The 12,812-nt window shown below is 42.7% G+C and overlaps 1 protein-coding gene across 2 annotated transcripts in view; it reads right to left on the reverse strand.

Moving 5' to 3' along the window:
* Positions 1-6,826: 6,826 nt before the first annotated feature.
* Positions 6,827-12,812, reverse strand: part of LOC128143906 (unconventional myosin-X-like) — a 98,064-nt gene continuing 92,078 nt past the window's right edge. For both annotated transcript variants that reach the window (XM_052791862.1, XM_052791864.1), the window contains 5 exons: positions 12,645-12,781; positions 11,651-11,774; positions 9,623-10,072; positions 8,625-8,816; positions 6,827-8,038 (listed from right to left, as the gene is read on the reverse strand). In XM_052791862.1, coding sequence (XP_052647822.1) covers positions 7,925-8,038; positions 8,625-8,816; positions 9,623-10,072; positions 11,651-11,774; positions 12,645-12,781 — 1,017 coding nt within the window. In that variant the 3' untranslated portion in view covers positions 6,827-7,924. The remainder of the gene's footprint in view (positions 8,039-8,624; positions 8,817-9,622; positions 10,073-11,650; positions 11,775-12,644; positions 12,782-12,812) is intronic.

Consider the following 12,812-nt stretch of genomic DNA (forward strand, 5'->3'; position numbering starts at 1 on the left):
CTGCTTACACTGGTTTTATTTCCATGGAAGCAGTTATCAGAGCTAAGGTACAGCTCATTAATCACTGGGTAAAAAAAGCACGTAGGACAGTGGCTGTGATCACAATTAAAGCAGATTAAGTGTTACGATGATAAGAAAACTTTAGAGGTAAAAAAAAACTTTGATGTATTTAAAAAGAATGCCAGTAACTTTCTTTTTGCAGTTGAAAACATGCTTTATCATGGAACATGGTTATACCTAGCTTTTATCAAACTGCTTCTGGGCTTACACAGAAAGGGAATGTTCCTCTCTGCCTTCATTTTTTTTAATCAAGGTGTAGTTCATTAGTGCCTCATGGCCCAGAATAACTCCAAAGCAGTTTATAAGGGCTCCCAACACAATTCCTCGTAAAATATGGGCAAAGTTGCATTACTTCCAGCCATGTAGCATTTGCAATTAAAGCATAAGATGTATTCATTTTAAGTGTCATCTGAACTCTGAATTCCAGACCTCCAAAATCTGCGACTGCTGGTCAAAGGGCAGTGTTATTTTTAGCTACAGTAGTGGCTTGCTGGGAGAAACATCCTATTGTGCAAGACAACAAACAAGGTCATCTGCTTCAGAAACATTAATCTAAAAATGGAAGATGATGAGCAAGGAAATAAAAGCACAGCAATGAAGTGCTTTTCCTGGGTGCCAGAGCAATGGTGTTGGGAAGACATCCTGAAACCCCTTCATCTCAGAGCACAGACTGGCTGCTGGACTGTGGTAGCTCTAGACAAAAAGCGTACAGCTTCAGGTAAATGCACAAAGGTTTTTGCACACTTACTTACAACTTGACATGTGACTCTGTCTCACTGGCCACCCTCATGTCAGGGCAGAGCTCACTCCTGTGGGAATGAGCTCCTCCCATGGCAAGTGGAGCAGCATGGGTTTTGGTTCCTCTTCCTGAATTTTGCCCAGTCTCTGAAGACTGTGTCATGGAAAGGTTAATCCACATCTGCCACTAGACCAGCCAGCATTTTTATTTTAACCCTGTTTCTGCATCAATAACTTGACACAGAAATCAACCACAAGTGCTTATGCATGAGCACTGTTTGGGCCTGATGCATTTGTTGTATTTCTTACCATTCTTTCCTTTAAACCAAATGCACCATCTGCTCATTGCTCTGGACATATGTTAGACATCTAAACATTTTTGAAAGGAGGAAGTAAATTGCATGGCCTGTAAGTGATTTTTTTTTTTTTTTTTTTTTTTTGTGTGTGGCTGCAAATAAAGACCAAACATTACAATTTTTGTTGCTAAAAGTCAGAATTACAATTTGGACCCTTTATGCATCTGCTGTTGCTGTGTGTATGGAGCACAGTGGGATATGTAACACCCAGGTTAATAAAAGTTAGTCAAATGCATTCTGTTGTCAAGAAGTACATAAAGTTCTTATTGACCAAATTAAACAGACTTTGCACAGTTGTAAAGTGAAAACTATGAGCAATATTGAAGAACGAAGCTTAGGAAAAGCAGGAGATTAGATACTGGAGAGAAAAATTCAATTGTCACTCTAATGGACCTTTCCCATTTAGTTCTGAAGAGTTTTAAGATGAGAGTTGACTAGAAAGCACTAGAAAAGGTAATTTTCTGTTGATAGCAAATTAACTTGCAAATGATGCGTAGCATAAATGCCATTATGAAATGCTGTTATCTTGTGTTTATTCCTTTATGGTATTCTCACATTGAAAACTCCTGTGCACTCCATTGTAATATCTGCCAGTAACTAAGATTTTTAACAGATTTGAGGGGGTAGGGGAGGATACCAGATGAGGTTTTTATTGTGATTACACAGTAATGCAACACAGCCTGTAAGTACTTCTGGATTTCTATTTGCCAATGCAGAAGGGACTATAGTTATAAACAGAACAACAGTTGTTTGTTAGCTTTGCTCCTTTTCAGCATAAATAGAATAATTTACTCCAAGGTGCCTTTTAAGAAAGTAGAATTTCAGTGATACAAAATAATCATTGCAAGATGTGCTCTCTTCATTATCCTGGCTCCTTATGTGCACATTTTTTGTTGGAACAAATGAGAACAAAGACCTTTTTCTGCATGCTCTATCTCAGGACACTCATATGGATAGTAAGTACCACTCCTACTTTCTATAAAACTTCTCTTTTCAAGTGTCATGTGTTATAGTTCCCCTTTAACAGATGATATAGAACAGATGATTATACAAAAACGTGGTGCTTATACTTTGTAAAACAAGCAAGCCTCATATGCATATTCAAATTAAGCTTACAAATTAGTTGGTTGAGATGATTTCACAAATATGCATGACTGAATGTCATCCCCAGTAGCAACCGATCTTTCTGCTTCATTGAAATGTCTTTATTTTCATAAACATGATCTGGGTATTTAAAGAGCATGTTGTGTCAAGTGAGAGCGTGAATTACACATGTATGTGGATAGTAGGAGGGCACATTTACCCAGGCCGTGGATTGTGAGCTACTTTGAGGAAAAGGGCTGGGTTCCTGGAATTTTCATCTTGTATCGTCTCCTGCGGCCACCCTTCTGCTTTGCACCTGTTCTGTCTCATACCAGCTTTGCAGCACTGACAATTAAGCCACCAAATGATGAATACGCCACCACAGACACAAGAGCCAACCAGACAGCCTTACACCAGTGCAAGCTGCTTGCTGGGAAAGGAGACCAGAAAGCACCGCTTCCTAATAAGCAGCAGCCAGCCGAGCACAACCACGAGCCTGAAAGGCGTGGGATGAGCACTGCCACCAGCTCGACAACACCGGCATGGGGTGCTGGGAAAGGACCAGAGCAGGCGGCGCGGACAGCCGGAACATCCTGTAACACCAGGACACCACTGCCTTGGCAGGGGCTGGTCTGTTCCCCTCCTCTGTGAGCGACAAACCTACCGCAGTCAGGGAGAGAGCAGCTCTCAGCCTCATCCCAAGCACTGACAACGCAACAAGGAAGAGTTTGCTGTGGGCAACAGCCGACACTCCCCTCTTCCAGCCCCCGGGGACTCCCTCCACACCTCCCGTCCTTCAGCCAGAGCTTCTGCTACCGACACAGATTCAGTGCCTTTACACCCCACACCAGTCTCACCTTGCAGGACCAGCTCTGTTTCCAAGTGCTTAATCACAGGCCTTTCCTCCACGTTGCTTTGCTCAGAGAGGATGACTTACCAAAATGCAGCCGTCTTGGAGCTGGGAGGAGAACGCTCCTGGTTTGAATACTGCTGTGCCCATGGGCACACCCTGACAAGGCACAACAGGGACAGCTGAGTTGCCCTCACTTAGCCTCGTGCTGCAGCAGGAGAAAGAAGCAAGACAGGTAAGCTGCTGCTACGAATGTGCGTGCCTCATTAGTGCACTTGCAAAAACTGTGCCTAATGCCTAACCCATTACAGAACCAGTTGAGTTTATACTGACAGGCTGTCACCATTTCATTACGGGTCACTCGGGAGTTACAGGTGGTTGCTTTTACAGGGAGGACACATTTGTATTGGTAATCCTGAGCCATCCCAGCATTTTGGGGAAGGCCTAGGGTACTGCCATGCCGGGCGGCAGTGCCTGAGGGCTGTGGGAGGCCGCAGACATGTCCCTGGGCGCAGTGTTCGCAGGAGATGGAGCTGGCTCCCTACCCGGCAGCTGTAGGCTGCAGCCGGCCGGGCTGCCCGAGCCACGGGGCAGCGGGTGGTGGTAGTGCGTGTCTGGCAAGAACCAGGAATCACCCAACGTGATGCGTTTGCTCTTGGTTGCATCCAGACCTAAACACTGGTGCAGAGTCCAGGTACACCGTGAGATGGAGTCCTCCCGGCTGGCATTTAAAAGGCTGGCCAGCGTGCAGCCATGCTTGAAGAGCAGCACTTCACAGGCGGGTAGAGGTAAGTGAATTTTACTGGTAATCAACTCTGCGTTGACAGTGGCACAGGGCCAAAGTGTAGATCCAATTGTAGCATTAGGAATCTGAGGTACAAAATGTGGAGAAGAGCTTAGCAAATTTGCAGTCCACAGATTTAGGAGCTTGTATTTTACATTGGGGGCTGGAATTCATGTATGAGGGATTTACTTAAATGCCTGAGGGGAGGAGGTAATTTTGAAGTCAATGCACAGAGTAACAATAATAGGTACAGCCTGCGTAGAGAAAGGCTGTGTGTTTTAGAACAAGGTGTAAATAAACAGTTATAAGTTTACAGTCAAACTGGTTTAATAACTAGATACATATGCTTGTGATGTAACTTACATGGGGCTGTGATTTTGCGTATAAACCATTTTATGTTTACTGTGTAGGTGCTGATTATAAATTATACCTTGTTCCAAAGCCTAACACCCATTGGCATGAAACTGTTTCATATAAAATAAACATTAGAACATAGAAACTTGACTTGACTTAACTTTCAGAGAAATACTGGGTTGGAGGCCAGAAGGGACTGCACATCACACTAACAGAAAACAGAATTAGAAAGGAAGGGAGAGAACACCATTAGTCGGCCATCGCCTTGGGTGGTTTTTCACTGCAACCCGTCATAACTGAATTCGTGCGTGTTGTCGTAGTCGTGCTGGATCTGCGGCGCTGCATGTTTGGTGTCATGATAGCAATGTATTAGCTGAAGCAAGCAGAGTTTGAAACTCAACAGCTGCAAACAAGGGAGACCGGCTAGCTAGCTCCTGCTTTAATCCATGGCGACTGCGGTTGGCCTCTGTGTTTGCCACCAAGAAAAAAATTCAGCTTCAGTTAGTCGGCGGCCAGCAGGCAGTGAGTGGGGGAGACACGCTGTGCCAGACCCTGATGGAACCAAGAGGTGCTTTAGCACAAGAGGGCGGTTCGGGGGGGGGGACGTGTAGGCGATGCAGCCTGTGTTTCGTTTTGACACCCTCCTCCACCCAAACAAGCGGTAGCTGCCTGTGTGTGACTTACGGCTTCCTAAGCAGAAAGGAGGCAGAGACAGCGTGTTTTTGGAAGTACACAGAAGGGAATGGAACAGCTGAGGAAAGAAAAGCAACTGCTGCAATAAGCAGAGGCAGCTCCAGTCTCAAATGACCTGGAGAGACTGTGCAAGGTGGTAAGGGTGGAGAAACTAAAAATCTGTGAACAGTTGGAGATGAAGTTGTACAGACTTATCTCCAGGGTCTCAGAGCATCTGACCAAGGGATATATGAGAGCATATTAATGGGGATTATGCATCACTGCGTGGTTTCCATACCTGTGCATGGATTGAGGGAACATTGGTCTGCTAGTGGATAGTCTGTCTGTGTTGTTGATAGCTCAGCTGCGCCCCCCCTTCAGATTTACCACTTTAGTGACACATGCTTTTAGGTGAACACCATGCCTGGGTCATGCTGTGGTATGAGACATGCAGCTGGCAGCTTATTTGAGCTAGAAGTGATTTTCTGTCACTAGTGACTTCAGAGGTGCCGAAGAGAAGGGATGGAGCTGATCCTGCAGATTGGGCCTTGGGAGAGGATTCATTCCTTGCTCTGCTTTCACCACAGCAACTGTCTCAGAACCAGACCCTTGAACTCACATGGGACACCTCCCATTGACCAAAGGTGCGACTCAGCCCCAGAGCGAGCAGCAGAAGCTGGAAACAAACCTTCCCCACTGTAGCGGCAAACTATTTTCTATAATTCACCACAAAGGCAAAATTTGCTTCTGAGAGGAAGGGCTGTTGTCTCCTCACACTGCTGATGCTTACTTTTCACTTATAAATTCTGAGTGTTAGGTCTCCAAGTAAACATCTTAGCATGAGCAACACAACGTCTGTGCGTGAATACAGCCTGTGCAATCCAATAATTTATTAAACTTTCATCTTGTAAAGCCAGTTACAAATTAAAAAAGACAGCAGAAGGAATTCTGTAATAGAAACAAGCAAAATTACAACAAATAGTAATGGGAGTTACATTTCCAAGTGGGTTCAAGCTGCCTGCAGCAACCCAAGAGCCAGAACACAGAGCTAGTGCAGAGTTAGGACAGGGATAATCAAGGCTATTCCGATACATAAAAAGATCTAGTCAGTGTACGGACCAATACAAAGTGTTGCTTCTCAGGTTGCCTCTGCATTCCTGTTCTCTCTCACTTGTGACCTGGTCATCATCTTATTCTTTGTAACAAAAAGGGGACGTTTATAGGATCTATTTAAGGCAAAACTCCAGCTGAACGTATGATACACAGTAGTGGCTATCCTCTTAGGCTGGTTGTGTGGCAAGTGGACAGGGTGTTCGCACATGCTGCAGTCCAGTGGAAATGAGAGAAAAGCACACATTATGTACAGTGTTCTGCGACACAGTATTGGTGACATGGCACAATTTGGTGATGAATTGGAACAGAACCTGTTGCATACTGACTCCTAGTTTTCTTTTCTATGAAATTTCTATTTTATAGCTAACAGGCCTTAGCTGCTACTTCTTCAGAAATGGAGACACCCGATTTTAAACGTGGAACAAGGCCCACATTACATACAGCTTCATTAAGAAACTGAATGGGCCTTTGCAATCTGGGATCCTGAGACTAGACAAGGATCATAGAAAATGGCTAGCCAACAGGTTTCTTGATTGCTAATGCAACCAATTTATGATGTGACTGATACTGAATATTATTTTAAACAATGCAGTCAAGTTTCTGAAGTTGAGACTGAAGATGACTCTCACCTTTCACTGAGAAGAAAAACAACATTCTGCTTCTGCAAATTGCAAGTAGCTATAAAAACCTCCAAGAAGCAGTTGTTTTGGCAAAACAGCATTGTTTTCAAGTTTTGCTGATGACTACGGACCTAGAGGAGACTGGAAGGGGATTTGGGGATTTGGTGATGGGAGCAGTTCCCATTAGAATTTGGAGGATGAAGGGTTTGGCATCTGCTTACAGTAGTACAGAGGAAGTGAAATTCTTGCCTGTAACAATTTATCTAGGCACCTATTCACACAGTAGGAAACAGTTCACTTACAACTAAAGTTCAGAGATCCCAGTCATCCTAAAATCCCCTATAGAGAAAGAAGGAAGTTAACACAAGCAGGCTGCTTGCCGTAAAAACCCCTGACCTCCATCTAAAACCTGGAGTTTGTGAAGAGCAGCTCTTCTGGAAATGCAGCTGAATCAATCTCACCTCCTGGGCTGTACAGGGGAAAGGCAGTTGTTAATTTTTAGGCAACAGGTGCTGCTTGGAATGTATGCAGAATGGCACCTGATGATCTACTTCAGTGGTGCTAGTCCTAAAGATTTTCTCCTGTGTTGGAGTATTTAAAATTTTAACTTAAAAGTGCCGCTTTTTACAGTTGTGTACCTGTGAACTTCTATTGGAAGGTAAAGAATCACCTTGGGTGTTTTTATTTGTTTGTTTAATGCTCTCTCATGTAGGGTTTGACTTCTTAGTTGGACTGCTTGGCTTCAATTACACAAAGGCATTTTCTCTTAAAACCAGATCAGATCATTAGTATATCCCGAAGAAAAAAACCAACGTGACTTATATTTTAGAGTTGCTTGCAAAATAAATAAAAAACAAGTATTCTTTTAGCAGACCATGTTGCGATCCCAGATGCTTGCGTGTTGGAAATTCATACGGAAGCTTAAGTCTGTCTCCTGTACTGCAGACATGATTCTTGTGAATTTTACTGCCAGTATGACAGGTAATGGTGAAAGCAGCAGAGAGGACAATCAGGAGAAGGAGGATGCTTCTGACTTTGCTTCTTTAAGGTACATTGTTCATCAAACAAGCAAGGGGAAAAGTTTTGGGTTATTAATATTTAACAACAGTTGTTACTGTTTAATGTCTTTGGGCAGAGGTGCAAATCCTATGGTACTGTGGATGTCACTTCAGTTTTTAAATACAGTAGTCAGTCAAGTGGAGTTCTTAAAAAACATCTTTGCTACACTTGTGCTGGCAAGTTGCAAACACCAATCATTAAACAACTGCCTCTCTCTTGTGGCAGTTCATTCGTATCACCTAGTCCAGATGCTAGCATGACTGTCCACGCTGGTGGCTGATTTGACGCTGCAGCGTTTCTTCACAATCATGTTGATGTATGCTTTCATGATCTTTATTATCTCACCCACCTAGAGAGAGAACACAATAACAGATGATAAGTACATTAAAAACCTAATTCCATTGAGGCATACCAGACGTTGCAGAAAAAGATTCCCCTTGTCCAAAGTCATGACACTATAATGTAATACTGCATGTAATACTAAATGTAAACGTGACAGTAAGGAAAGAAATGCTTGACAAGTTTGTGCTCTGTTGTAGCAACATTTAAAAGGCTTGTAGCTCAAAGTAAAGCAACTTTAATGCTACTCAACTTTTTTTTTTTTTTTTTTGTGAGTTTGTGAACTCCCCATTCATATACTGGAAGGGAATGAAAAACCAAGCACACTCATGAGCACCCAAAATTCCCAGTGCATTGGAAGACCATTCAACCTCCTTCACTTGCTAACCAGCATCTTTTTTTTTTTCTGTTTATCCCTGTATTCAAGAAGAGGCACCACGGCACTTTAGGCTTAAGCTCCCTTCATCTTTTTCATTGGCTGTCCAGTCCATTCAGCAAGAGTTCTTGCATATAAACTTGTCTAGTCCTTGGAAATTAGAGCTTTACTGAAGTGCCAGTAAAACTGCACAAACAACAAGTCTTGCGCTTTCATATACCTGGGATGTTTCAAAGAACATTTCTCTCTCATCCACTGTAATTTTGAAGGTGTTAGGCTGTGGTGCTCCGAAGAAAACAATGTGCTCATACTGGAAAGTTTCTAGTGGTTTAGGATCCCCTCGTTTGTAGACAGACACATTCTCTGTGCTGACTCCAAGCCAAAGATCATTTGGAAATCCACCCTCCTTGCACTGCAGAAAGAGAAACATAAACTTTTGCATAAATGCAGTGGAGGATCATCTTTGATTCAAGGAAAAGCCCTCCATTTCTGGCTCCCATACCACATTTCAACTCTTCACCCTAATAAAAAAACTAGGATATCTGCAGAAGGAAACTTGTAGGCACTTCTGCTGCAAAGATTGAGAGATGACATGGCTGTGAGTCAAATACTAGTTGAGTAACAAATAATTGTAATACCTGATAGCTTTTGTCAGATTTTAAAGTGACTTAGGAAGGCAATATTCCACTTACTATTTTACAGATAATATAGTGAGTGCAAGCAACTTCCCATGGTAATCCACCTAGGCAGCAACAAAACTGATAAAACTGGAACTGTGGATTCCTACTCTAGCAGGCTAAGCACAGTGGTCTAAGTAAGTGACCCAGTCTGAGCAGTTTCTGTTGTACTGCTGCAGAACAGGATTGCATTTTTTGTCAGTAAGAACAACAGAGCTTCATTTTACTTTTGATTTCACTAGCCACCACCTTCTTAAGCCCTCAAAAATTTCCCCCAATTCTATTGCTCTTCTAAGGAAGTGGGAATCCATTGTCTCCCTCCATTTACCAGGACGCACCAGCTTGCTTGCTCTGTGCTCTCTGTGTCACACCTCTTTGGCTACGTGGTACTGCAGGCTTACCCTAAGCTTGCCAAGGCAAAATGCAGCCAGTTCCTGAAATTCCCTTCTGCTGCTGAACAATGTAATACACACAGCGGTATCTGTTCTCCAGACTGATGCCTCTCCTTGGCAGTAGTTACATGAATTTATACATTACTCACCTCAACATCAAAGAGGGTTGACCCGTAACCTGGCCACTCCTTTACAATGGACATGTATTTCACCATGGCCTGATGCTGAGAGAGTCCCTGCAGCTTGGTCCATTTCTGTGCTATGCTTGCCCGAGCAGCTGAAAGCTCTTCCTTTACCCACATCTCCATCATCTGCTCCTCTTCTACCTTCTGCTTCTTTACAGAGCCTGTCTTGAAGCTACGCTTCAATGTCCCTTCAAGGAAGCTGGTCCGTCTCCTCTCCAGAGTGTGACTAGTAGTGCCGCTGCTCTTTGTTGAGTGCAGTATTTTGGATTTTAGTCTGTTAACTGGGTAGATTCCATCAAGGGTCCAACTTATTTTAGAATAATCTCCATGAAGATACTGCAGCCGTAGAGCTGCTAGGCGCTGCAGAGTGTCCTCTGGTGCAGGAAAATGACCATCTATGAGGCTTTCATGAGCCTACAAACAAACAAAAAGTCCCCCAAACTCATTAGAAAGCAGAAGCACACTTTATTCACAGCTGGGTCCATGTACAGATTCCTATGGCATCTGCCCATCCCAGCAGAAAAACCAATCCCAGCAGGAAAGACATAATTCAGGAGGTCAGAGCAGACATTACAATAAAGAAGTCAAAGTCTGCAACTGGTTGATGTCAGGGGAACACCTCTTTCTGCAAGCCTGGACAGGTCAGAGATCTCTGAGGGGGTCCTATCCTCTACTGAAAGTCTTACAATGAGGACTTTTTAGGTCTGGAACAGATGGGAGAGACCAGAATTGAGGCAATTTGTTTTGTGCTGCACCAGCTACAGCTCCTGTGTGGAGATTATATTCAACAACAGGGAGTTAGGTATAATAAACTCATGACTCTCAACCTCAGTCTCATTGCACACCAGCACCTCCCACTTCTTCCTCTTTCACCTGATGTCTCCCTCAGTCTTCTTGCTTCCCCTCTGGCCCTTTTTCTGTGAAATATACTTACGGGGGTTTTTTTGCTACATCCATCTAATATCTGGATAACAACATCTACTCTCCTGCTGTTAATTCTCTTCCACCACTCTTTGCCAGTGAAAGCTGTGTAGACTGAAAGCCTTGTCAACAGGGAGTTTGGTACAACTCAGTTTCCACAGAGTACCACGATGTCTTGTTCCTGACCATTTCCTAGAGATTCTGTAGTTAACAATACTTAATCTTCATTTCAAGAGAGCCATCTTAGGGAACCGTTGTCTGTGACATATATGCCATCCATTTGACTATCAGCAATTTTCAGTCTTCATGACACTGACCCCCTTTAACACATATTAATTAATTTTCAACAGCTATAATTCTCTGAGGCAAGATCAAACTGTTCATTAGAAGTAATAAAGATGGGACGAATCACACAACTGGGTACTCCAGTCAGTTTAGTTTTGCATCCCTAATTGCAAGGTTATTTTATACCAGTGTGACCTCTGGACTAACCAGCATCATTGTGCTATGGAGTATAGTGACTTTAAAAAAGATTACTCAGCAGACTAATATTGTCAACTACATTCTCTTTCCCTTTTTCTGTAGTACTCTTCTAGTGCCTCTCTGTTAATCAAAAGAAATAGCCCAAAAGATAGGTTTTTTTAGTCAATTCCTATAACACCACAAGGATGTGCTGTTCTTGTAAGCTGATATGCAGATAGCTAGATTTTCTAGTTTTCCTTATACCTATGTTCTGCAAGCAACTACTTCTAATGATTCTTCTTGAATCATTATCCAAATTTCTATAGCTTTTAAAATTAAAGATAAATTTTAAAAGCATTTTATTATCATTGGTCTTCCAGTTTTTTGAAGCCCTTGTTCATTTTTCTTGCTTTTCTTCTAATACTTCTATTCCATAGAGAACTTTGCAGTGTATCTGCTTGGTAGATTCCAGGCAAAAACCCAACACACTAAATTCTTCTGTTCCAACCAGCATTCCCACTTCTAATGCAAAGGTCAGCCAGCTTTCTGTATACTCTTGTGTGCTTCTGCCACCCTGAAAACCAAATCATTCCCCCAGAGCGAGCTTACCTGCTCAAACATGAAGGCAAACTCCACCCCATCTTTGGGAACATTCTCAATATCCAAGAAGCAGTAAAGCTTAAAATACAGCTGCCACTGTCCTTCCTCCTCTTCTTCTTCAGAGCCAGCAAGTCTGTAAGATAGGAAAGAGAATGAGAGGGGAAAAAACCAGTAACCAGAAGCACTACGGTACTGGGATATCCACAGTGCAACTCACAATATGAAGGTACCCCTGGATTTCTGAAACAGAGAGCATAGAGAACTACCTAATTTACCAGGACAATCTTGGTGCAGCAGACTTTTCTGGTAACTTCCATTTTTTCCTCTGAGTCACATGAAATTTTGATTCAGAAGGACCCAAAGTTATCAGATATACTTGATCAAAAAATTAGATCAATGGTTCTAGATAAATGCAAGAGTTGGGGGCAGGACACAAAGTATTCCTCATTTTCAGGATACTGTTTCCATGTAACCTTGTGACTGTGAAAAGCATCAGCCTTGCATCCATTTGGAACAATTTTATTTTTATCTTTAGAATAGATATAAAATAGACAAAGGCATTGCCAGCTTCTTTTACAATTTACTGCTTTCTTTGCATGTCTGGCCACAAAATCAGTCCATAGTAAGAAATTAGAGCTGCATTTCTATGCCCAAATCTTTGCTCTCTCTTCTGATATAGCTATTATGATGTAAATTGACAAGATCATTATCAGACTTAAACAAACCTTCCCTGAGCTCTGCTAGTAAAACATTACTGTTTGATAAAGGCACTACTAATTTTGCCCTGACAAGCCTGATAAAGAATGCTTCTTTGTCACCAAAGTAGATGTGAACATGGTTTTCCACACAGTGAGAAAGAGCACTTAAACCTTACCAAAGTTCAAACCAGAATGAACAGTTGAATCACTGCAGCTGCTTTGGATAAAACTACCTGACTGTACTATCACTTAACCCAGTGTTACATCCAACTAGGAGTTCAAGGTTTTATGAAACATTCTTCTACCTCTCAAACTTGGCCAAGATATCAGCCACAATCACCCGACTCTCAACAGCACGGTCCACCTGCTGATTATGTTCAAAGAGCGCAAACATATTACGGCTGTCCTCCATTGCTAAACCTCGGATCAGCTTTTCAACCACCTGCAAAGTCAGAGAGAGATCACATAGTAGG

This window comes from Harpia harpyja, chromosome 7, assembly GCF_026419915.1.
Source record: "Harpia harpyja isolate bHarHar1 chromosome 7, bHarHar1 primary haplotype, whole genome shotgun sequence".
Taxonomy (NCBI): Eukaryota; Metazoa; Chordata; class Aves; order Accipitriformes; family Accipitridae; genus Harpia; species Harpia harpyja.